Source organism: Bufo gargarizans, chromosome 2 (assembly GCF_014858855.1).
Source record: "Bufo gargarizans isolate SCDJY-AF-19 chromosome 2, ASM1485885v1, whole genome shotgun sequence".
Taxonomy (NCBI): domain Eukaryota; kingdom Metazoa; phylum Chordata; class Amphibia; order Anura; family Bufonidae; genus Bufo; species Bufo gargarizans.
Window position 1 is genome coordinate 630,174,329 of NC_058081.1, and position 26,761 is coordinate 630,201,089.

The 26,761-nt window shown below is 43.4% G+C and overlaps 2 protein-coding genes across 2 annotated transcripts in view; one reads left to right on the forward strand and one right to left on the reverse strand.

Annotated features, from left to right (window-relative positions):
• The window catches only part of LOC122928913 (intelectin-1-like), a 28,594-nt gene extending 6,386 nt beyond the window's left edge, over positions 1 to 22,208 (forward strand). Inside the window, exons 2-7 of the mRNA XM_044282229.1 lie at positions 3,104 to 3,262; positions 3,612 to 3,859; positions 4,406 to 4,564; positions 4,751 to 4,871; positions 6,057 to 6,160; positions 22,056 to 22,208. Coding sequence (XP_044138164.1) covers positions 3,104 to 3,262; positions 3,612 to 3,859; positions 4,406 to 4,564; positions 4,751 to 4,871; positions 6,057 to 6,160; positions 22,056 to 22,208 — 944 coding nt within the window. The remainder of the gene's footprint in view (positions 1 to 3,103; positions 3,263 to 3,611; positions 3,860 to 4,405; positions 4,565 to 4,750; positions 4,872 to 6,056; positions 6,161 to 22,055) is intronic.
• Positions 1 to 26,761, reverse strand: part of RNF207 (ring finger protein 207) — a 183,890-nt gene that overhangs the window by 128,496 nt on the left and 28,633 nt on the right.

Here is a 26,761-nt window from a genome sequence, read left to right on the forward strand (position 1 = left end):
AGAGAAAAGGATGAGGCATCTCTATGGCTCACTGTGGTAAAGTAACCCCTCCTCCTGTGTAATTAGGACAGGTTTTCTGTGTACTAATAGGACGGCGGCCATTTTATTTCTCCTAATGATTGCTCCCTAGACCAAACAAACCATTCTAAATAATGAAAGGTATTTGTGAATATATTTATTTTAAAATAATATTTAAGTATTTTCATTTTTTAAATTCCTGGACAACCCCTTCAAAATATTAGAATAACTGTTTAAAGGGTTAAAATAAACAAACAAACATTAATATGATCATCTTTATGGTAGTGCATTACTGTAAAGATTGCCGTTTGGTTTCATTCCTATGTTAACAACAAAATGCTTCTTCATAGCTCACATCAAAATGTTCCTGCACTTTCTGCTGTTGCTCCCCCTGGTGGCTGGGCAAACTGACATTTCAACATGCACATCATGTGGTGAGTAGCATCACAGTGAATGATTGTTGTGATTGCTTCTAGGAACTATATAACTATAAATCTATCTTGCATTAATTGGCCTTAGTAAGCAGAAAAGTGGGACAGATGACATAAGAGGGTGACAGAACGCTGTAAAAAGGAGACCCTCTTGGTGGATGTAGACTAGGGTTACATGACGACTTGCAGTTCTGCGACATAAGAATGTTGCACTACAACCTCACAATTAATGATAGTGAATGTGATTTCATTGAGACCTGGAAGGTGCCATAACAGCAACCCAACATAAGGCAGAGGGCAACCCTGTTGGATTTCTGCAGGACCACATTCGCTTTCATTAGGTGGGACTGGCAGCATGATATCCAGGATGACCTCTCCTCAGGGTAGGCCATTAATATCTGATTGCCACGTGTCCAATACCCAACAGCCCCATCAATCAGTTGTTTCAGAGTACCTCTGCCCCATCCATTGTGTAGGAGACAGCACTGCTCCCATTCACTTTAGCTGTTTAGTTCTGGGGCCAACTTACGGCTCCACAGCTACCCCAAAACAGTTGATCAGCAGGGATGTCAGATCCCAGCAGAACAGATATTATATAGGCCATCAATAGAAAGATCCTGGACAACCCCTTTAATGTCGAACAGCCACAAGTTGCCAAAAATCCCTGGCCTAATTTGGTTAGGCAGAAATCAGATCATGACTGGTCCAAAAAATGAGGTGGAATCATGTTGACTACTTTCTCCCAAAGCATCTTTGAGCTTCAAGCAACATCTTGTCACACAGTATGGAAGGGTGTGAGAAGTTCTAGGATTACTGTAGCCGGCGTCGTGTTACTGACTTTTTTCCAGTGCTGTAGCTGGAACTTGAGGAAAGGGTGTCTTAAAGAGTAACTAAACCTTTGAATAAAATGTTAATAAGATGTCCCTAATGCCATAGTAGCACTTTTTCTAATATACTTTTCTAATGCTTTTTATTTATTTTTTATCCACTCTCCCTCCCTAAAACGCACCATTTACTGTGCGCTTAAAATTTACATTTCTGTACACCGCTGACTGCTCAGCGGTGTACGGAGTGCCGGAGGGCTTATTACTGCTCCTGCCTAACTCCTGACACACATACCCTGTAACCATGAACTATGCCAGGATTAGCTGAGTGGGGAGGGCTCCTGCTTCTGCCTGCTTCGCTAAGCTAAGAGCTGACATGCAGGACTCTTAGCTTAGCGAAGCAGGCACAGGCAGAAGCCCGCTCCGCTAATCCTGGCATAGCACACATCCCCGTACTCTGTACACCAGCAAGCAGTCAGCGGTGTGCAGAAATCAAATTTTTTTTTTGGGGGGGGGGATAGTGTATTAAAAATAAAAAAAAGCCCCTCTGCACCACCGTCAAGGTATCTTAGCGTGGCATGGGTTCCTACCACTAAGCTACCTACGGAGTGTGAACAACGGTCTGAGAGGTGCTAAGATACAACTTACATGAGTGATCTCACTATGGAGGTATGTGGGAGTTTGGCTGTAAGTTGTATCTTAGCACCTGTCAGACCGTTGTTCACACTCCGTAGGTAGCTTAGTGGTAGGAACCCGCGCCGTGCTGAGATACATTGGCTAAAGTCTCAGTTCCTAACATGAGCTTGAGGGGTTAGCCAGTGTTGTCAGTTGCAAATCATTGTGGTGCATCTTTCGCAGTGATTTATGTAATTTTATATTTGCATCCACACATTACCCCATCTTGTGTAGGATGCCATTGTGGTGCATGTGGTCCGCTGCCGACATCCTCCATTGTATGCATTTTTGCTGGGGATTGCAGTTATCAACGGATCACATGTGGAGGAATTGCTCCCCCGGTTATAAACACGCTACAGTGTTTGGGGGTTTTGAGCATTTCCTCGCATGGCCACTTTAATTGAGTTGTAGTTTTACAACAGCTGGAGGGTCGCAGGTTGGGCATCCCTGCCTAACAACATTGCAGTTGGTAAATTAAGGACAAGTAGACCCTACCCCCAGGAATGATCCCAAACCATACGGGACCACACAATTATGGGTGGGTCTTACACAAGCCACACTCATATTCAGCCCAGGACAGCCTGACCTTGCAGGGACTATTTGTGAAAATTAGGGACAGTCCCTGCAAATTCAGGACTATTGGCAAATATGCTCATGCAGCTTTGTGTATTATCCTGCTATACTGTATATGCTATATATGTATAAATGCTGTCTGGATCAAGCACAGGGTCCTCATGTTTCTAGTTTGAATTACTAAGTGGTGGCCGAGCAGTATTACATCTGTTATATATGGTCCACAGTGGGTTCAAAATAGAAAGAAGCCATTCATACCCTCATCAGTCCCAGCTACTGTTGTTTCATTGCTTACCGGTCCCTGCTGCTATCTACTTCCTGGGTCCAGCTTGACATGCAGGCATTTCTAGGGTGTCAAACCGGGCCAGGAAGTGAAGAACAGCAGGGTCCCATAAGTGTCAGAATGGCAGCAGTGTAAGTATGGTTTCCATTTTTATTATTTTTGTAATACTGCTGGACATCCCCCTTAATTAGTTGGTTACTCTATATTTCCTAATTTTGTCTGTATTTCTATCCTCTGATTATAAAGTTCTTGAGAATATGTTGGGGCTATGTAAATAAAGATAATTATTATGTGATTAGAAAACTGTCTGATTTCCAAGAAGAAGGAGAACATCCTGAACCTACTGGCTTGCTGGACTGATGACACTGAACCCCCTATACCCGACCCCATCATGGTGCCTTATATCCACGGTTACAGAAGCTGCAAGGAGATCAAGCTCTTTGAACCAAATGCAACAGGTGACTCCTTAGATGTGATTACAACCACTGTATCATGGTCATATCTAGTGTTACAGATTCTCAGGTATCACTTCCTAACCAGTGCAAGGTGCCTGCTAGAATTACTTGTAGCAGATATCACGGACCTATTTAAGGAGCCAATTAATCGAATCCAGATGAGTACAATGTAATGTTTGCTGCTATCAGTAATTTCCAATAGTTGAATTAACCTACAGGAAGTTACCTCAAGATCATTACTCACATCATCTCCTGTGCGGAGAACCTCCAGATACATATGTCTGACTGATATTACCAGTGTTTCTTAATTCATTATTAATGTAATGTATCTAAGATGCCTTTGTTATGACAGATGGGATATATACCTTGACGACTACTGTTGGTGAATCCTACCAGACCTTCTGTGATATGACAACCCACGGTGGAGGCTGGACCTTAGTTGCTAGTGTCCATGAGAATGATGTGTATGGAAGGTGTACTGTGGGGGATCGCTGGTCAAGCCAACAGGGAAATCGGCCTGAAAGCCCACAAGGAGATGGCAACTGGGCAAACTATGCCACTTTTGGTTCTCCTGGAGGTGCAACCAGTGATGATTACAAGGTAAAGAAAAATCTACATTGTAGTCTATAGCCTACAGTTGGGAAGCATGTCTCTTGGGAAGATTAGTTTCTTCTTCCCTGAGTTTTTCATATGTAAAATTTGACCCAATATCTAAACATGAATTGGCTAATCACAACTTGACCCATCTTGCATCGTTCCAGGAGCTGGCAAGATGGGCCGGTGATGCCTACAAAACTGCTTAAGTATGCATTTTTATTCTATAATTCACAATGGGCAGACTTGGACTACTATGGGCCACCAAGCTGAGATTGGCGGTCACACCACCCAGCATGTCGATGTCACTTGCAGTGTAAGGGATACTTGTCTGATCTACTCACAGGTTCACCCAAGCTTATTTTATGTCCAGTAAGTTGGAAAAAGCACCAACTTTTGTTCCTTGGGTGCAGACTGATTGACTGAATGTTACTGACACCCATAGACTAGATGCGATTTGCTTAGCTGACCTCAGATGTCCTGTTGGTCAGGCAGCGGGACCAATTTAAGTGTCTAACCCTACTGTGTGTTAGTTTATGTGATCTTATTAAGAATGCAGGATATTATGACATAAGGGCTGAGGACCTGAGCATTTGGCACATCCCCAATGACACTCCATTGTCTCGATGGAAAGATTCAGCTCTTCTGAGATACCACACTGAGACTGGCTTCCTTCCTGGAGAAGGTGGAAACCTCTTCCAGCTATACAAGGTAATATGGACACCATCCTCATTACTGATGCAACACAGGACATATCTTTGCTGTAGATGTCAAATATGATTACCCTTCATGATTATCTCTACATACTCTAGCAGATAACACATGGGAAGGGGGATGCTTTGCTATAGCTTATCATAACTGATTCCAAACTTGTCGATATCTAATTTCTCTAATCAGAAATACCCAGTGATGTACAATGCTGGCAGCTGCCTAACTAATAATGGTCCTGACGTTCCTGTTGTATATGACTTTGGAAGTGCTGTAACAGCAGCTAACTACTACTCACCATTTGGTAGAGGTAAGGAAAACGGTCACCTACATAAGGTAATGTTAATGCTATCTAATATACTCCATTCACAATCCCCTTGTAAGCCACCAACGTTATGCAGACTGTCTCACTCAAGTAATAATATTATGTTGTGCAGTTCTTGTGCATGAAGACTACTGCACCATTGTCTGGTATAAAAAATATATTCCAAAAAATCTACCGCAAGAACTGCTTCTGGGAAGAAACTGAACCAGCAGGGGGAGTAGTAAGATGTAAAGTTATGCAGTCCCAGATCTAATAGGCCAACTAATACATTTCAAATGCATGTAAGGGTGAGGTAAGAGGTCGCTCTATCTGGACAACCCCTAAATACATTAGTGTATTGTTGGCCAAACTTGCCATCTTCAGCAGGACTGTCTGACAATTTGATATGGGGTGCTGACTCTCCCCCGACAGATAATGTCAGTAAACACTATGGGGCAATCTGCATTTTTTCCACCTGATCCTTTATTTCTTCCAGGCAATAAACCAACCCTAGAAGTATCTGGCTGTGGCTTTCCCATTTCTCCTCACTGAAAATACATATGTGTATGTTTATGAGTGAGTCAGGAGAGAGAACTTTCGGCCAAACCATTGTTGGGTGTATGGGCACCTTTGGGTGTATGGGCACCTTTAGAAGCTACTCCAGAGATAAGCTGATTACCATGGCTCTGGGTTCTCCCACACCACTTACAGCAGCTCCCATATAATGGCCTTCTGATTTTTCCCTGACAGCAGATGTGGGGGAGAGATCTGGCATGTGGAAGTTCAAGATGCATGTATGTTTAGAGTGGATATGGGAGAAATAACTATCAGCAGGTATTTCATGTACCACCAGAATACTGGAATACATGACATCCCAGAGATGGCCGGAGCTACCCCATCTAGGTCATGCCATGTGGTCTGTGCCAATCTTCCTGTATGTTTGACACTTCAAAGCACAATTGGGGTTATTTATCAAACTGGTGTAAAGTAGAACTGGCTTAGTTTCCCATAGCAACCAATCAGATTCCACCTATCATTTTTGACAGCTCCTTTGGAATGGGCTATGGGCTATGGGCAACTAAGCCAGTTCTACTTTACACCAGTTTAATGAATGACCCCAAATGTTACATGTGTGGACAGACAAGATAATTTCATGAGACTCCTTTCCTTTCTCTTTTGCCGTTTTCACAGCTGAATTTATTTCGGGTTTTATCCAGTTTCGGGTATTTAACAATGAGAAGGCAGCGCTGGCTTTGTGCCCAGGAATGAAGGTGACCGGCTGTAACCCGGAACATGTATGTATTATTCTCTAGTGATAACTATAAATGTAAACCACAAATGGAGCATATTTGGGAGACTGTCATTGTTACCCTTAGCAACCAATCACAGGGCAGCTTTCAATTTTCAACAGTGCTATAAGGAATGAAAGCTGCCCTCTGAGGCATACAAACTCTTCATAAATCTCTTCCGCCCAGGCGTCTCTCCTGAAACACAGATAATGCATAAATTACAACCCTACCTTGTTGTCTACATTGTGTATAGCCCCAAGATATATGGTTTTCTGTGCAGCCTGCTCCTATGTCAAGTTGCCTGAGATGAGAAACATAAAGCCTGGCCATGAGGATAAGAGAGGGTATTTTGTAAGGCTGATAGAACTGCCTGTGACCACCCAAACACGTAAACTACAGTCAGGTACATAAATATTGGGACATTGACACAAATCTAACATGTTTGGCTCTATACACCACCACATCGGATTTGAACTGAAACAAACAAGATGTGCTTTAACTGCAGACTGTCAGCTTTAATTTGAGGGTATTTACATCCAAATCAGGTGAACGGTGTAGGAATTACAACAGTTTGGATATTTGCCTCCCACTTGTTAAGGGACCAAAAGTAATGGGACAATTGGCTTCTCAGCTGTTTCATGGCCAGATGTGTGTTATTCCCTCATTATCCCAATTACAATCAGCAGATAAAAGGTCCAGAATTCATTTCAAGTGTGCTATTTGCATTTGGAATCTGTTGCTGTCAATCCCTTAAGATGAGATCCAAAGAGCTGTCACTATCAGTGAAGCAAGCCATCATTAGGCTGAAAAAACAAAACAAACCCATCAGAGAGATAGCAAAAACATTAGGCGTGACCAAAACAACTTAAAAAGAAGGAACGCAGCGGTGAGCTCAGCAACACCAAAAGACCCGGAAGACCATGGATAACAACTGTGGTGGATGACCGAAGAATTCTTTCCCTGGTGAAGAAAACACCCTTCACAACAGTTGGCCAGATCAAGAACACTCTCCAGGAGGTAGGTGTATGTGTGTCAAAGTCAACAATCAAGAAAATACTTCATCAGTGAATACAGAGGGTTCACCACAAGATGTAAACCATTGGTGAGCCTCAAAAACAGGAAGGCCAGATTAGAGTTTTCCAAACAACATCTAAAAAAACCTTAACAATTCTGGAACAACATCCTATGGACAGATGAGTCCAAGATCAACTTGTACCAGAGTGATGAGAAGAGAAGAGTATGGAGAAGGAAAGGAACTGCTCATGATCCTAAGCATACCACCTCATCAGTGAAGCATGGTGGTGGTAGTGTCATGGTGTGGGCATGTATGGCTGCCAATGGAACTGGTTCTCTTGTATTTATTGATGATGTCAGTACTGACAAAAGCAGCAGGATGAATTCCGAAGTATTTCGGGCAATATTATCTGCTCATATTCAGCCAAATGCTTCAGAACTCATTGGAAGACGCTTCACAGTGCAGATGGACAATGACCCAAAGCATACTGCAAAAGCAACCAAAGAGTTTTTTAAGGGAAAGAAGTGGAATGTAATGCAATGGCCAAGTCAATCACCTGACCTGAATCCGATTGAGCATGCATTTCACTTGCTGAAGACAAAACTGAAGGGAAAATGCCCCAAGAACAAGCAGGAACTAATGACAGTTGCAGTAGAGGCCTGGCAGAGCATCACCAGGGATGAAACCCAGCGTCTGGTGATGTCTATGCGTTCCAGACTTCAGGCTATAATTGACTGCAAAGGATTTGCAACCAAGTATTAAAAAGTGAAAGTTTGATTTATGATCATTATTCCGTCCCATTACTTTTGGTCCCTTAACAAGTGGGAGGCACATATGCAAACTGTTGTAATTCCTACACCGTTCACCTGATTTGGATGTAAATACCCTCAAATTAAAGCTGACAGTCTGCAGTTAAAGCACATCTTGTTTGTTTCATTTCAAATCCATTGTGGTGGTGTATAGAGCCAAAAATGGTCGAATTGTGTCGATGTGCCAATATTTATGGACCTGACTGTACGCATACTAAAGTGGTGGTCACCAAGACAGGATCTCATTTAACACAATTCTGGGGCATCCTCTCTTAGAAAGCTCCATTGCGATGTTCCTTTGTTATTCCACCTAGAAATGTATAAATAAATTGACAACTGGGTTTTTACATTTGAGACTCTTTCACTACACAGTCTGACAATTTTTAATCAGTGCTAGGCCGTGTAGGGAAAAAAACTTACTGAAAAATGGGTGGAAATACTTCAAACCCAAACACTGTAGCGTGTCTATAACTGGGGGAGCAATTCTTCCGCATGCGGTCTGCAGATAACGGCAATCCCCAGCAAAAAATGCGTACAATGGAGGATGCCGGGGCGGACCACATGCACTACAAGGACATCTTACACAAAATACTACAATGTGCAGATGAAAAAATATATAAATACAAAAATCACTGCAAAAAATGCACCAAAATGATATGCAACTGACAATTCTAGCTAATTCCTTAAGCCAGTGGTCGGCAAAGTGCGGCTCGCGAGCCACAAGCGGTTCTTTAGACCCTTCAATGGGGCTCTTTGGTGCGGGCTCCCACGGCGACCCATCCTGCACTACAGAGGAAACGAATCTTACCTGTGGGACGCATTTGCGTTCCACAAAGCAAGAGAGGGCGTGTTCGCTAACTAGTATCAGCTCACGCGCATCACAGTAGGGCCTACTGTGATGCGCGTGCGCTAATACTAGTTAGCAAACACGCCCTCTCTTGCTTTGTGGAACGCAAATGCGTCCCACAGGCAAGATAACTAGTATTAGTGCACGCGCATCACAGTAGGGCCGGCAGTACGCACCTCCTTCCAGAGTAGACGTCGGAACGAGGAGGAAGTGACGAGGGGTATTGAAAACTTCCCGGGCAGTGAAATCTGCCAGAGACAGAACACCGCTGCAGGCTACAAGTCAGAGTCAGTGTACCTCCTTCTACCTCCTTTCAGAGTCAGTGTACCTCCTTCTACCTCCTTTCAGAGTCAGTGTACCTCCTTCTACCTCCTTTCAGAGTCAGTGTACCTCCTTCTACCTCCTTTCAGAGTCAGTGTACCTCCTTCTACCTCCTTTCAGAGTCAGTGTACCTCCTTCTACCTCCTTTCAGAGTCAGTGTACCTCCTTCTACCTCCTTTCAGAGTCAGTGTACCTCCTTATACCTCCTTTCAGAGTCAGTGTACCTCCTTCTACCTCCTTTCAGAGTCAGTGTACCTCCTTCTACCTCCTTTCAGAGTCAGTGTACCTCCTTTCAATCGTGGTTTTGGCGATATTTGGCTCAGTTGACAAAAAAGTTTGCCCACCACTGCCTTAAGCTGATGTTAAAAGCTGAGAACTTTGCCAATATCTTCCAGTCAGGAACATATCGGAGCCCCTCATGTACCACATCACGGTGTTTCAGCAAGCATGGGGTCCTGCCACTAAACTGCCCGTGGTGTGTGAACAAGGTCTGAACAATGCTAGAAACCAACTCACAGCCAGACTCTCACATGGCTCCATAGTGGTATCACCAATGCACTGTGAGGTAGACTAAAGCTGTGAGCCGCACCCACAACAGACCATGTGACACAGAAGCCGCACCCACAACAGACCATGTGACACAGAAGCCGCACCCACAACAGACCATGTGACACAGAGGCTGCCAGGTGCAAAAGAACGTTACCAGCAAAACGAAGTGGCACATTCCATACACATAAAGACAAAAGTTCTTGGCCTAAATGGGTGGAAATGCTCCAAACCCAGACACTGTAACGTGTCTATAACCGGCGGAGCAATTCCTCCGCATGCGATCCACAGACAGAGCCAATCCCCAGCGGTGCATGAGGGGATCCGATATGTTCCTGACTGGAAGATATTGGCAAAGTTCTCAGCTTTTAACATCGGCTTGAGGAATTAGCTAGTATTGTCAGTTGCGTATCATTTTGGCGCATTTTCTGCAGTGATCTAGGCCGTGTAGGGACAAAAACATTTGACAAACGAATGGTAACACTCAGTTTTTAATTTATTCATTCATATTAAAGGGGGTTGTCTCAGTTCAGCATATAGCATTTATTATGTAGAACGAGTTAATACTAATGTATTGTTATTATCCATATTGCTTCCTTTGCTGGTTTGATCAATTTTTCTATCACAATACACTGCTCGGTTCCATAGTTATGACTATCCTGCAATCCATCAGTGGTGGTCGTGCTTGCACACTATAGGAAAGAGAGCTGGCCTATTGAGTGGCCGGGACCATGGGAGCTCACATAGGCTAGTTCTTTTTCCTCTAGTGTTCAATCACAACCACCAATGATGGATTGCAGGGTGGTCGTAACCATGGAAACGAGCAGCATAATATGTGAATCCACATATGAATCCAGCCTGCAAAGGAAGCAATATGGACAATAACAGTACATTAGTAAGTGATTTGTATTAACTTCCTCTGCATAATAAATGCTATTTGCTGAAGTGAGACAACCCCTTTAAGGAGGAACAACAGAGGAACAGCACAATGCACAGGTATGAGAAAAGATGCTCCAGAATTCTTAGTTCATGAGGAATTCACATTTTCACTATAACAGACACCTAAGAAGAGGTGACAGAACAGGGGTTAATCTGCTTCCAATCTGCTCCATCTTCTACTGGAGACTGAATAAGAGCGTGGCACTTAGCCAAGAAGGCGCGGCTTAACAATCTTTTTGTCCTACTTCAGACAGGACACAACGGGGAGGCAACCACTTGTCTTATAGCTTAAAGTTACTATTATTCAACCAGCAAGTAATTTTTTGATGGGAAATGACATAGGTGTCTCCCAAAAGATAATAAGACGATGTACAAGAGGCATTATTGTGGAAAAAAAACATTTCTCAGCTTTTATTTACATTTAAGCAAAAAGTGTCCAGTCCCAAATTATTCATACCCTTCTCAATAATCAATAGAAAAGCCTTTATTGGCTATTACAGCAATCAAACGCTTCCTATAATTGCAGACCAGCTTTTTGCATGTCTCCACAGGTATTTTTGCCCATTCATCTTTAGCAATGAGCTCCAAATCTTTCAGGTTGGAGGGTCTTCTTGCCATCACCCTGATCTTTAGCTCCCTCCACAGATTCCCAATTGGATTCAAGTCTGGACTCTAGCTGGGCCACTCCAAAACGTTAATGTTGTTGTCTGCTAACCATTTCTTCACCACTTTTGCTGTGTGTTTTGGGTCATTGTCATGCTGAAATGTCCACAGGTGCCCAAGGCCAAGTTTCTCTGCAGACTGCCTGATGTCGTTGAGAATCCTCATGTATTGCTCTTTTTTCATGGTGCCGTTTACTGTGATTAGGTTCCCTGGTCCATTGGCTGAAAAATACCCCCAAAGCATTAGGTTCCCACCACACTGTTTGACAGTGGGGATGGTGTTCTTTGGGTTGAAGGCTTCTCCTTTTTTACGCCAGATGAAGGAAACATCATTGTGACCAAACAATTCAATTTTTGTTTCATCTGACCATAACACAGAAGACCAGAAGTCTTCTTCTTTGTCCAGATGAGCTTTTGCAAAGGCCAAGCAAGCTTTTGTGTGCCTTATCTGGAGAAGTGAAACCCAGCAGTGTGCAGTGTCCATTGAATTGTCTTCCTTGAGACATTGCGACCAGCAGAGCCCAGATTCACCAGGATGGCCTTGGTGGTGATCCTTGGATTCTTTTTCACCTCTCTAACTATCCTCCTGGCCAGCACAGGTGTCACTTTTGGTTTCCGACCATGTGCTCTGAGATTTTCCACAGGGCGGAACATCTTGTATTTTTTGCTCAAATGTACAAACCAGATTCCAAAAAAGTTGGGACACTATACAAATCGTGAATAAAAACTGAATGCAATGATGTGGTTGTGCCAACTTCTAATATTTTATTCAGAATAGAACATAAATCACGGAACAAAAGTTTAAACTGAGAAAATGTACCATTTTAAGGGAAAAATATGTTGAATCAGAATTTCATGGTGTCAACAAATCCCCAAAAAGTTGGGACAAGGCCATTTTCACCACTATGTGGCATCTCCCCTTCTTCTTACAACACTCAACAGACGTCTGGGGACCGAGGAGACCAGTTTCTCAAGTTTAGAAATAGGAATGCTCTCCCATTCTTGTCTAATACAGGCCTCTAACTGTTCAATCGTCTTGGGCCTTCTTTGTTGCACCTTCCTCTTTATGATGCGCCAAATGTTCTCTATAGATGAAAGATCTGGACTGCAGACCGGCCATTTCAGTACCCGGATCCTTCTCCTACGCAGCCATGATGTTGTGATTGATGCAGAATGTGGTCTGGCATTATCTTGTTGAAAAATGCAGGGTCTTCCCTGAAAGAGATGACGTCTGGATGGGAGCAGATGTTGTTCTAGAACCTGAATATATTTTTCTGCATTGATGGTGCCTTTCCAGACATGCAAGCTGCCCATGCCACACGCACTCATGCAACCCCATACCATCAGAGATGCAGGCTTCTGAACTGAGCGTTGAGAACAACTTGGGTTGTCCTTGTCCTCTTTGGTCCGGATGACATGGCGTCCCAGATTTCCAAAAAGAACTTTGAATCGTGACTCGTCTGACCACAGAACAGTCTTCCATTTTGCCACACTCCATTTTAAATGATCCATGGCCCAGTGAAAACGCCTGAGCTTGTGGATCTTGCTTAGAAATGGCTTCTTCTTTGCACTGTAGAATTTCAGCTGGCAGCGGCGGATGGCGCGGTGGATTGTGTTCACTGACAATGGTTTCTGGAAGTATTCCTGAGCCCATTCTGTGATTTCCTTTACAGTAGCATTCCTGTTTGTGGTGCAGTGTCGTGTAAGGGCCCGGAGATCACGGGCATCCAGTATGGTTTTACGGCCTTGACCCTTACGCACAGAGATTGTTCCAGATTCTCTGAATCTTCGGATGATGTTATGCACAGTTGATGATGATAGATGCAAAGTCTTTGCAGTTTTTCGCTGGGTAACACCTTTCTGATATTGCTCGACTATCTTTCTGCGCAACATTGTGGGAATTGGTGATCCTCTACCCATCTTGGCTTCTGAGAGACACTGCCGCTCTGAGAAGCTCTTTTTATACCCAATCGTGTTGCCAATTGACCTAATTAGTGTTAATTGGTCTTCCAGCTCTTCGTTATGCTCAAATTTACTTTTTCCAGCCTCTTATTGCTACTTGTCCCAACTTTTTTGGGATTTGTTGACACCGTGAAAATTTGAATCAACGTATTTTTCCTTTAAAATGATACATTTACTCGGATTAAACGTTTGATCTGTCATCTACGTTCTATTACAGATAACATATTGGCATTTGCCATCTCCACATCATTGCATTCAGTTTTTATTCACAATTTGTTTAGTGTCCCAACTTTTTTGAAATCCGGTTTGTAAATAAAAGCTGAGAAATGTTTTTTTTTTCAGCAATAATGCCTCTTGTACATCATCTTATTATCTTTTGGGAGACACCTATGTCATTTCCCGTCAAAAAATTACTTGCTGGTTGAATAAAAGTAACTTTAAGTCAAAATTTGCCAGGGGTATGAATAATTGTGGGCAGCACTGTATTTCACAGTTTTTAGTGTAATATGAGACAAAATAGGATTAAAGACATGGTGGAGACAAAGGAAGGAAGTGGTGGATAAACTATTTTGTGCGTTTTCTTTGTTTATTGATCCTTTAACCCCTTGAGGACCTTTGCCAGTCTCTAAATATGGCTCCCGCTCGTATGTGCAGTGGGCGCCATAGCCGCCCGGTTTCTGCTATTTTAAATAGCAGAGACCCGCGACACATGTACGCGATCAGCTATAAGGCTGATCGCATACAATTTTCCTTTCAGATGCAGTGTTCAAATACGACCACAGCATCTGAGTAGTCCGGAAGCGGAAGCCGCGCGCTTCCGCTCCGGTAACAGTGTTCCCCGGCTGAGATTGGGGAACCTGTTACATTGATCTAATAGACGGAAGCCTCAAGCAGGAGGCCGGAAACTGCTGTTGCACTCGCAGCGGGGCCTGATGCAGTTACTGTACTCCATTACACCGGGCCCCGCTCACAGCAGTCTTTACATGTAAAGTCTATTATTTAATGCTCAAGCAGTGGCTCTAGTTTCTTAAACTAGCATAATCGTCTGTAGTAGTACTCACTATCAAAGCGGTGGGCTGGCCGTCAGCGTAACGTCACTAACTCAGTCATGCTCCTCACACTTCATTAATGAAGCTGGCGGAGCAGGAGCGTGACTGAATGAGTGCCGCTTTGATAGTGAGGACTACTACAGACGATTACGCTAGTTAATCAACCAGAGCCACTGCTTGAGCATTAAATAAATAGACTTTACATGTAAAGACTGCTGTGAGCGGGGCCCGGTGTAATGAGGTCACTATTCACACAGGGACATGAGGGGACACATTAATAACGTAATACTGTGACATATAGGGCCATGAGGGGACCAGCATAAGATGCTATATGTGTGTCATCCACAGATCCCCCATAACAGTGTCATCCACAGATCCCCCATAAGAGTCATCCACAGATCCCCCCATAACAGTGTGTCGTCCACAGATCTCCCCATATCAGTGTGTGATACCTAGATCCCCCATAACAATGCATCAGCCACAGATCCCCCCCCCATAAGTCTCATCCACAGATCACCTATCATAGTGTCATCCACAGACCACCATTAGTTCAAAACTCACCAAAAGCACACCTTTTGGTTCAAAATTATTTTTTTCTTATTTTCCTCCTCAAAAACCTAGGTGCGTCTTATCATCAGGTGCGTCTTATAAAGCGAAAAATACGGATAAGTGTTCAATGATGGCTATATAGCCATCAATGAACACAAATTATTGCCAGTTATAGTCACTCAGGGTGACTTAAAGGATAACTGTCACATTTAGACCCTAATTTCAATTTTCATATATGTAGTTACTAATAACATGATCTTCCAGAATCAGTTACTATTAGACTGACTTACCCCATATTTAATAAGATTTAGCCCTTAGCAACCAGTCTGCATAAAACTGCAATTTCACTATTCAGTTAAGATGGCCGCCACTGCCCTCACCCTGAGGCTAATCCCGCCTACCCTCACTACCCACAATGCATTGAACTCCTCACATGCACTAGCCAGTAACAATATCAACAGATAGACGGACCATGCCTAGCAACCCAATTTTAAGCACAGGTAAAAATAGGCAGTACAGGGAACAAAAATGTGGAATTAAGGGGTAATTGAATACACAGTAAAAAGTTGAAATAGGGCCACCAAGGTGATATTAATCACCGCAATCCAATACTCCCAAAAAATAAATACGACAGTTATCCTATATCCAGTTATTTTATATTTTTTTATATTTATAAAAACTTTTTTTAACTTTTGTTTTTACTTTTTTTAAAAGCAAAAAGAAAAGTAAAAAAACGTTTTTATAAATATAAAAAAAATTATTACATTTCAAATCACCCCACTTTCCTTAAAATAAAAATACTTGCCCAATATAAAAAATAAACATCATGGGCATTGCCACGTGCGAAAATGCCCATACAATTAAAATATAATAATATTAATGGCATACGGCAAATGGTATAACGGGAAAAAATATAAAAACAGCCAATTTGCCGATTTCTGTCATTTCAACTCCCCAATAATTATTTTTTTTTAGAAAAAGTGATCAAAAAGTAGTACAATCTTCAAATTTGTATCACTGAAAAGTACAGATAGCCCCGTAAAAAATGAGCTCTTACACAGCCCCGTACACATACCGTAACTACAAAAAAGTTGTAGGGGTCAGAATATGGTGATAACTAGGGATGAGCGAATCGATTCGCATAAAACTTTGTTTCAATACTGTACGGAGCGAGTAGTACCTTGGAACCGAACCCGAGTTCGGGAAATGTTTTTTTACAGTATAAATTAATTTCTGAAGTTATTATGCGAAGTCTAGCGAGACTTCGCGAAGTAATAACTTCGGCTCATCTGAGCCAATACATTCTAATACTGTACAGAGTGCTCGCTCAGTACAGTATTGAAACAAAGCCAGTAAGGTGCCCAGAGGGGCGTCATTCTTGCAGGAAGGAGCACAGGCATGCCCTCGTGCTGGGAGCAGGGAAAAGGGGGGCAGAGTTATGGCTTGAATGTGATGTAGGAGTGGCAGGTGGACACATTGTGGCAGGGGACATGTCTGGGCTCCTTCCTGCAAGAGTAACGCCCCTCTGGGCACCTTACTGGCTCATTTGCATACCAAATAAACTGGATTTTCAGAAGATTGAAAACATCTATTGCTGGAACAAAGGCACATCTAGAAATAAGGTACTAAGTGCTATTAGGCTGTGGCTTTACTTCAATAGCGATTATCCTGGTGACAGATTTCCTTTTACTTATCTGGGGGATTTTCCTTCCTTTCTGTGGGTGGGCAGCAGCTCATCAAGCACCTGTGCCTCTCAGGATGCATTGCCATTAGATCTTGTTAAGCCCTGACTCCATTGTATAAAAAATATAGTCCCTCACATACAGCCCCTGGGATATATACTGTATGGTAGGTCATGTCCCCACAATGTCCTTCTCCACTGTCTAGAGAGAGGAGTAGGTATAGAATTTAAAAGTAGCGATGAATGAAAGATGTCTCCACTGAGAGGAAGGGACTGGGGCAAGGAAGCCATGTGTGGTCCTCTGAATGCAGGAGAAGGTAGACTATAAGGATAAAGAGCAGGGGGACTACCAGAGAGCAAAATGTAATGTATATTTAAAAAAAAAACTTTACAATATTTTAATTGCATGTATATTGTAATAATAATTCCTTTACTGCACCATAAAACTTTCATTGGGTAACCCCTTTAATCCCTTAAGCCCTATTTCACCTTAAGGACTTGGCCATTTTTTGCAAATCTGACCAGTGTCACTTTAAGTGCTGATAACTTTAAAATGGTTTGACTTATCCAGGCCAGTCTGAGATTGTTTTTTCGTCACATATTGTACTTCATGACACTGGTAAAATAAAGTAAAAAAAAAGAAGTTTAGAAGAAAATCTTGAAATTTTTCAGAAATTTTGCAAAAACCCACTTTTTAGGGACCAGTTCAGGTCTGAAGTCACTTTGTGAGGCTTACATAATAGAAACCACCCAAAAATGACCCCATTCTAGAAACTACACCCCTCAAGGTATTCAAAACGGATTTTACAAACGTTGTTAACCCTTTAGGTGTTCCACAAGAGTTAATGGCAAATGGTGATAACATTTCTGAATTTTGATTTTTTGGCAAATTTTCCATTTTAATCCATTTTTCCCAGTAACAAAGCAAGGGTTAACAGCCAAACAAAATGCTATATTTATTGCCTCGATTCTGTAGTTTGCAGAAACACCCCATATGTGGCCGTAAACTTCTGTACTGGCACACAGTAGGGTGTAGAGGGAAAGGTGCGCCATATGGATTTTGGAAGGCAGATTTTGCTGGACTGGTTTATTTACACCATGTCCCATTTGAAGCCCCCTGATGCACCCCTAGAGTACAAACTCCATAAAAGTGACCCCATTTAAGAAACTACACCCCTCAAGGTATTTAAAAATGATTTTGCAAACTTTGTTAACCCTTTAGGTGTTGCACAAGAGCTATTGGCAAATGGAGATGAAATTTGAGAATTTAAATTTTTGGTCAAATTTTACATTTTAATCCATTTTTTCCAGTAACAAAGCAAGGGTTAACAGCCAAACAAAATGCTTTATTTATTGCCCCGATTCTGTAGTTTGCAGAAACACCCTATATGTGGCCGTAAACTACTGTAGGGGTACACAGTAGGGTGTAGAGGGAAAGGTGCGCCGTATGGTTTTTGGAAGGCAGATTTTGCTGGACAGTTTTTTTTTACACCATGTCCCATTTGAAGCCCCCCTGATGCACCCCTAGAGTAGAAACTCTATAAAAGTGACCCCATCTAAGAAACTACACCCCTTAAGGTATTCAAAACTGATTTTACTAACTTTGTTAACCCTTCAGGTGTTGCACAAGACTTAATGGAAAATAGATACAATTAAAAAAATTCACTTTTTGGGCAGATTTTCCATTTTAATATTTTTTTTCCAGTTACAAAGCAAGTGTTAACAGCCAAACAAAACTCATTATTTATGGCCCTGATTCTGTAGTTTACAGAAACACCCCGTATGTGGTCATAAACTGCTGTACGGGCACACGGCAGGGCGCAGAAGGAAAGAAATGCTATACGGTTTTTGGAAGGCAGATTTTGCTAGACTGTTTTTTGGGACACCATGTCCCATTTGAAACCCCCTGATGCACCCCCTAGAGTAGAAACTCCAGAAAAGTGACCCCATTTTAGAAACTACAGGATAGGGTGGAAGTTTTGTTGGTACTAGTTTAGGGTACATATGATTTTTGGTTGCTCTATATTACACTTTTTGTGAGGCAAGGTGACAAGAAATAGCTTTTTTGGCACCGTTTTTTGTTTGTTGTTATTTACATTTTCATCTGACAGGTTAGATCATGTGGTATTTTTATAGAGCAGGTTGTCACGGGCGCGGCGATACCTAATATGTATACAATTTTTTTTTAATGTAAGTTTAACACAATGATTTCATTTTTGAAACCAAAAAAAATCATGTTTTAGTGTCTCCATAGTCTGAGAGCCATAGTTTTTTCAGTTTTTGGGTGATTATCTTAGGTAGGGTCTCATTTTTTGTAGGATGAGATGACGGTTTGATTGGCACTATTTTGGGGTGCATATGACTTTTTGACCGCTTGCTATTACACTTTTTGTGACGTAAGATGACAAAAAATTGCTTTTTTTACACCGTTTTTATTTTTATTTTTTTACGGTGTTCATCTGACGGGAAAAGTTCATGTGATATTTTTATAGAGCCGGTCGATACGGACGCGGTGATACCTAATATGTATACTTTTTTTTATTTATGTACGTTTTACACAATGATTTCATTTTTGAAACAAAAAGAATCATCAATTTAGTGTTTCCATAGTCTAAGAGCCATAGTTTTTTCAGTTTTGGGGCGATTATCTTTGGTAGGGTATGATTTTTGCGGGATGTGATGACAGTTTGATTGGTACTATTTTGGCGTACATGCGGCTTTTTTGATCACTTTTATTACCTTTTTTGGGAAGTAAGGTGGGCAAAATTTCAATTTCGTCATAGTTTTTATTTTTTTATTTTTATGGCGTTCCCCGTGTGGGGAAAGTAACATGACCGTTTTATAGATCAGATCGTTACGGACGCGGCGATACATAATATGTGTAGTGTATTTTATTTTTTTTAATTTTTATTTAGTGATAAATGTTTTTTTTTTATCTTTACTTTTTTTTACTTTTTTTGACCCAGACCCACTTGGTTCTTGAAGATCCAGTGGGTCTGATGTCTGTATAATACAGTACAGTACACTATATAGTGTATTGAACTGTATTTTACTTACACTTTGTCTGAACAGATCTATGCCTTTAGCACAGATCTGTTCAGCACCATGGACAGCAGGATGCCTGAGAAGGCGTCCTGTTGCCATGGGAACCTTCCCCGTCTGCCACAACTGAGCAGACGGGGAAGGGAAAGGAGGGGGGCTCCCTTCCTCTGTGACACCATCCTGTCTGGGGGCTGCAAAGGCACAGCAGCCCCCAGATGGGAGAGGGAGGGAGCTCCCTAGAGGGAGGGAGCTCTACGGACCGCGGTATGGAAAGGGTTAAACGGCTGACATCACCGCCCGCCTCCCGCACCGCCTGCAACCCCCCCCCCCCCCCTCCCCTGCACCACCCGACGGCATAAAATCATTCAGGGGTGCAGGGGGGGTGAAAAAAATCTTTATTTTGGGCATTTAAAAGTTTCTGATTAGAAACTGCAGAAAGAGCTGCAAACCGTAGGTCTGAATTGACCTGCGGTTTGCTGCGATCGTTGTGACAGGATGCCTGCTGAATGATTTCAGCGGGCATCCTGTTCCGATTAACCCCCGCAATTGCGTTTTAAACTCATGACGTACCGGTACGTCATGGGTCCTTAAGGACTCGGGAAACATGCCGTACCGGAATGTCATGCGTCCCTAAGGGGTTAAAGGACATCTGTCAGCAGATTTGTACTTATGACACTGTCTGACCTGTTACATGTGCCCGCATTGCTGAGAAAAATGAAGTTTTAATATATGCAACTAAGCCTCTAAGAGCAACGGGGGCGTTGTCATTACACCTAGAGGCTCTGCTCTTTCTGCAGCTGCCGCATCCTCTGCACTTTGATTAACAGGGACAGGCAGTGTAAATGTCATCACACTGGGCCTGACTTTTCCTAAATTCTCCTGCTGCACCATATGCTTCAATATCCAGCACAGGAGACCATGAACATGGGACCAACACAGATGCCTTCAGCTGCCAAGCGCACATGTAACAGGTCAGCCAGTGTCATAGGTACAAATCTGCTGACAGATAAGAGAAGTGATAAAGCAGACCTCCCAAGTGTCCCTCTTTTGGACCCAAGTCCCTCTTTCACGGGGAGCCAAAGGCGCACTCGGTCTCCCATCAGCCGCAGACCTGCTGCTTAGCTTCGGGAGCAAGGATCTGTGTTTGGACTCGTTCCCAGGGCGGCTTTGCTAGCTGGGAGGCTCCCTGCTCCTAGGTCTGCCTTGAGCGCCGAGCTGATCACTCAGTGCTCGACTGGTCGGTCTGTCGGTCATGTGATGCTGGCCACGTCACATGACCCTCAGACCCCACTATAAACACAGGCAGTCTGCTGGCCACAGGTTGCCTGTTAATTCTGGTTATTTGTTGGACTATTGATTACTCACCTGATCCTGTTCCCTGAAGATCCTTTGCCTGCTCTTCCTGCACTGCGCATCCCTCCTGCTATTGTGACCTTGGCTCCCACCTGACTACTCTTTGCGGACTCCTCTGCTACTTCTCTACTCTCCTGGTATTTGACCCCGGCTTCTCCTGACCATTCTTTGCTTAACCCTTTGTACTGCGTAGCTCTCTTGGTTCTGACCCGGTCCGTTCACATTCCGTTATTTATCTTGTCTGTCTTCCCAGCACGTATCCTAAGTTAGGGACTGCCGTCTAGTTGTCCCCTGTCATTAGGACTTGCGAGGCAAGTAGGCAGGGCCAGGGGTGAGGGTGGAGTGCAGTGGTCACTATCCTCCCCCCTGTGTGTAGTGTACATGACCGTCACACCCTCTGTCCCTCTCTTCTCCTTAAACGTCCCTCTTTTTGATCTGAGGGAAAGATTTGCATTATTGCATTTACAATATTGATCAAGAAAGTGTTTGTCTGGCTCCTATCTGTATATTTGACCCCACCTTGTACATTATTTCATTCTTTGATGAAATTAGAATTTTAGAAATGTCTAAATTCAGATCATTTTTGTGCTATTGTGCGGTAAGAAAACTATTAAAGTGTATTCCGATGATCAGGATTGGACTTTTACACAATGAACCATAAGTGTCCCCCTTTGACCGTCCAAAAAGTTGGGAGGAATAGATAATGGACAAACTGTAGAGTCTGACCTTACATGTATAAGCCCATGTTATCAACCTTGGCTGTCACTCATCCGTGCCATGACTGAAGACGTTCAGACTGACTAGACAGGGCAACAGCAAGACCTTGGGTCATTTTACACAGGCAGATACCCTTCCAGTAGCAGCACGCTGATCACCACTTGTTACCTGCATTACTGACATAACCCGCCCGACCACCCGACAAGAGGTGATTTGCTGCCGTTTTAGACGGGGCAATGATCGGGAACAAGTGTTGTTTGTTCCTGAATCCTGATCATCGGAAAGTGTAAAACGGCCCTTATCCCATGAAATAGATATGTTGTCATTCAGTACAAACAAAAAGTGCTAGATTAATATATTGCCCAGCATATGTGACCGCATTATTTACAACCCATTCTTGTATTTGCAGCATTGCATTGGAGGAGGGGGATACTTTCCAGAAGCAAGCCCCAAACAGTGTGGAGATTTTCCTTCCTACGACTGGGATGGATATGGAGAAGGCAGTGGATCCAGTTGCAGCAAGGAAATCACAGAATCTGCTGTTCTCCTCTTCTATCGCTAACCAGCTGTCTGTACTGATCCCCTCACGTCTGTACTGATAAATGCTGCTATATGGATAAACGGTACAGAATAAAGCTCTAGATTAGATAAAGCAGTAGATGTCTCCTGCCTCATTTTGGGAGGTGAGTACAAGCAGCAGCCTTTTCAGTGGATGAGGCTGGCCTCCGCTCAAACAGGAGGTTGGAAATAGGATGGGTAGATGTGACGTGCATCGAGCAGTGAAAGGTCAGATTGTTTACTGCTGGTGACGTACCTGACTTCTTCTCACTATGCTAGGTGGAGACTTCCACTTAGCAGTGAGCCCGATGACATCACCTACACAGAGGAGTGGTCTGTAATGCTGCCGGAGGCTGTTTTGGAGTTGGGTACTGTGCTACTTTGCCTCTGGCAGCGCTATAGACTGCTCATCTATGTAGGTGACGTCACCGAGCTCCCTGCTAGGTGGAAGTCTCCACCTAGCACAGTAAGGAGAAGTCCGATCACCGGCAGTAAACAAACAGATCTTGCTGTCATGATCAGTGTGGGGGAAAAACTCCACACTAAACACAGGAGGGAAAGGAACAGTAACTGTGCCTGGAAACTAGGGAACCAACAGGTGACCTCCTACACCACCATAATCCGGGCCCTAACTACCTATCAATATGAATAGACCTTGAAGGTAGGAATATTCCAATGCTGGGTACCTAAGCCCTTATATCCCTATAAGGCCCTGGAATGAGGTTAGGACCAGAGACAACACATTCCTACCCAGATGGACGAATGGAAGTCTCTGTTTCAAGCCCAGAAACAAACAACAGGGAATATAACGAACACAAAACAATAAAAAAAGACAAGACTTATCTGAACGTAGAAAACTGGCAACTCCAGAAGCACCACAGAGTACAAGCAACCAGCTAGTTAAAAGGCAGGAAGAAAATCTATAAACCGCACCTCCAAGAGTGAGAAGAGGCTACTTATGGGAAAGGCAAATCACCAACAAGCAACACCTGAAGCAAGGGGTGTAGCATTCACCAAAACACAGACACAATAAGATCCACAGTGAACTTGTCAATTTAACCCATGAGTTGCCAGTCTCTCCGATCTCCTTCTACCTGCCACGGGAACGTCCATGACAGTACCCCCCCCCCCCCCCCCCCGGGCACCCAGGACCGACCTTATCTGGGTGAGATCTATGAAAGGCATTCACTAAACGATTGGCATTAACGTCGGATGCCGGCACCCACATCCTCTCCTGCGGTCCATAACCTCTCCAGTGGACAAGATATTGAAGGGATCCACTGAGAACTCAAGAGTCAACTATTTTCGCGATCTCGAATTCCAAATTACCGTCCACTATGACCGGAGCAGGTGACAAGGAAGATGGCTGTAAAGGTTACACATATTTTTTCAACAAAGACCTATAAAACACATAATGAATTTTCAGGGCCTGAGGAAGCTCAAGACGAAAAGCTACAGGATTAATAATGGCCGTGATCTTATATGGGCCAATAAACCTTGGACTCAACTTCCAGGAAGGTACCTTCAACTTAATGTTTCTTGTGAACAGCCACACAGAATCACCCACACTTAGGTCCGGACCATTCATACGTTTCCTGTCTGCCACACGTTTATATTTGTTGCCCATATTTTTCAAGTTATTTAGAATTTTTCGCCATATCGATGACAATTATGACGAAAAACATTCTTCCCCAGGGATACCAGAAGTATTAGAACCAGAAAATGTGCCAAACTGCAGGTGAAATCCATAGGCCCCAAAAAACGGCGACTCACCAGTGGACTCCTGGCTACGATTGTTTATGGCAAACTCTGCCAAAGACAAAAAGGAAGACCACTCTTCCTGGTTCTCAGATACAAAACATCTCAAGTAACTCTCCAGACTCTGATTAGTGCGCTCCGTCTGTCCGTTCAATGGAGGATGAAAAGCCGAAGAAAAGGACAGTTGAATTCCCAGACAGAACGCCTTCCAGAATCTGGAGTCCCACGATCTGAGACCACGTCAGAGGGAATGCCATGAAGTTTCACAATGTTGTCAACAAATACCTGTGCAAGGGTTTTAGCATTAGGTAGGCCTGGTAATGCAATAAAATGTACCATTTTACTAAAGCCATCAACCACCACCAGAATACCTGTCTTTCCATGAGTCCATGGTTTGGACGGAATGGGTCACGGAAGTAAAGATCCAGAAGGCCGAGTATGTGTCACCTTGGCACGTGCACAGGTAGTACAGGCTGACACATAAGTCCTTCACACACTTACGCCACCCTGGCCACCAGAATCTACGAGATATAAGGTTGGCAGTGGACCAACTCCCAGGATATCCTGTAAGAACCGTACGATGATGTTCCTCCAACACCTTGTGACGCAATTCCAGTGGCACAAAAAGTTTCCCAGAGTGACACGAGTCTGGTACGTCTCCCTGCGCCTTTAACACCTTCACTTCAAGGTCAGGGTAGAGGGCGGATATCACCACACCTTCAGACAGTATCAGACTCGGATTTTTGAAATCACCACCTCCAGGGAAACTACGTGACAAGGCGTCCACCTTGACATTCTTAATCCCAGGACGCTAGGGGGCAGTGAAATTGAATCTGGTGAAAAAAAGGGCCCATCTGGCTTCTCTTGGGTTCAGTCGTTTCGCCGACTCCAGATAAGCCAGGTTTTTGTGATCTGTGAACACCGTGATCGGATGAATCGCTCCTTCCAACCAATGACGCCATTCCTCAAAAGCCAATTTAATGGTCAGCAACTCTCTGTTACCCACATCATAATTTTTCTAAGCGGGGGATAGTTTTTTCGAGAGAAATGCATATGGTCGCCATTTACCAGGTGATGGGCACTGCGACAAAACTGCTCCTACCCCCACCTCGGATGCGTCCACTTCCACAATAAACGGTTGTGACACATCTGGCTGCACCAATATGGGAGCAGAAGAGAAGCATTCCTTAATCGCAGAATCAGACCATACAGAGACATCAGTCCCTTTCTTAGTCATGTCTGTTAAGGATTGTACTATTGTCAAATAATTCTTAATACATTTTCGCTAATAGTTGGTGAATCCTAAAAACCGCATAAGAGCCTTCAGATTTTCGGGTCGATCCCAGTCCAATACAGCACGGACTTTCTCAGGATTCATTCAAAAACCCGAAGATGACAGCAGGTAGACCAAGAACTGCACCTCGTGTACCGCAAAAACACACTTCTCTAATTTTGCAAACAATTTATTATCCCTTAGAATCTGTAACAGCTGTCCCACATAATTCTGATGTGTTTCCATGCTAGGAGAATAAATAATAATGTCATCCAAATACACGATGACAAACCTCCCCACCAGGTGATGAAAGATGTCATTCATAAAATGTTGGAAGACCGCCGGGGCATTGGTCAACCCGAAAGGCATGACCAGGTTCTCAAAGTGCCCCTCAGGAGTATTAAAAGCAGTCTTTCATTCATCTCCTTCCTTAATCCTAACCAGATTATATGCCCCCCTTAAAGGGCTTCTACCATCAGAAATACTGTTATGTAGTTGACTGACATTAGCTATGCGCTAATGTCAGCACTACAAAACAGTATGTTTCTAACATTTGTTCCTGCAGCCGTTTTTGTAAAAAAAGCACTTTTATTATATGCTAATGAGCCTCTAGGTGCTATGTTGGCATAAAATCAGCACCTAGAGGCTCCGTCCACTCACCCTTTATCCCACCCAGGTCCCCTGTTCTGCCCGCCCAGCTCCTCTTGATTGATGCCACGGTCCACCGCATCGTTGACGAAATCCCACGCCTACGCCGTTCACTTCTGTCTTCGGCGCAGGCGCAGTGAGTGAAGGCAGCTCTCCTGATGCCGTCTTCCTCACTGTGACGTAGTCGGCGCAGTGAGGAATCCGGAACAAGGAGCGCATCATTCACTCACTGCACCTGCGCCGAAGACAGAAGTGAGATTTCGTCAACGATGCGGTGGACAGTGCCATCAATCAAGAGGAGCGGGCGGACAGAACAGAGGACCTGGGCGGGATAAAGGGTGAGTAGACGGAGCCTCTAGGTGCTGATTTTACGCCCATATAGCACCTAGAGGCTCATTAGCATATAATAAAAGTTTTTTGTTTTACAAAAACGGCTGCAGGGACAAATGTTAGAAACATACTGTTATTTAGTGCTGACATTAGCGCATCGCTAATGTCAGTCAGCTACATAACAGTATTTCTGGTGGTAGAAGCCCTTTAAGTCCAACTTGGAGAACACCATGGCACCAATAATCTGGTTAAACAAATCGAGAATCAAAGGAAGAGGGTAAGGATTACGGATAGTAATCTGATTGAGTTCACGAAAATCCAAACATGGCCGAAGACCTCAATCTTTTTTTTTTACAAAAAAACAAAACCTGCAGCCACTGGAGACTTGGATGGTCTTATGTGCCTTTCTTCAAACTCTCGGCAATATATTCTCTCATGGCCTGCCTTTCAGGTTCAGAAAGATTATACAACCTAGATTTAGGCAATTTAGCCCCGGGAATAAGATTGACAGGGCAATCATATTCCCGATAGGAAGGTAAATCCTTACA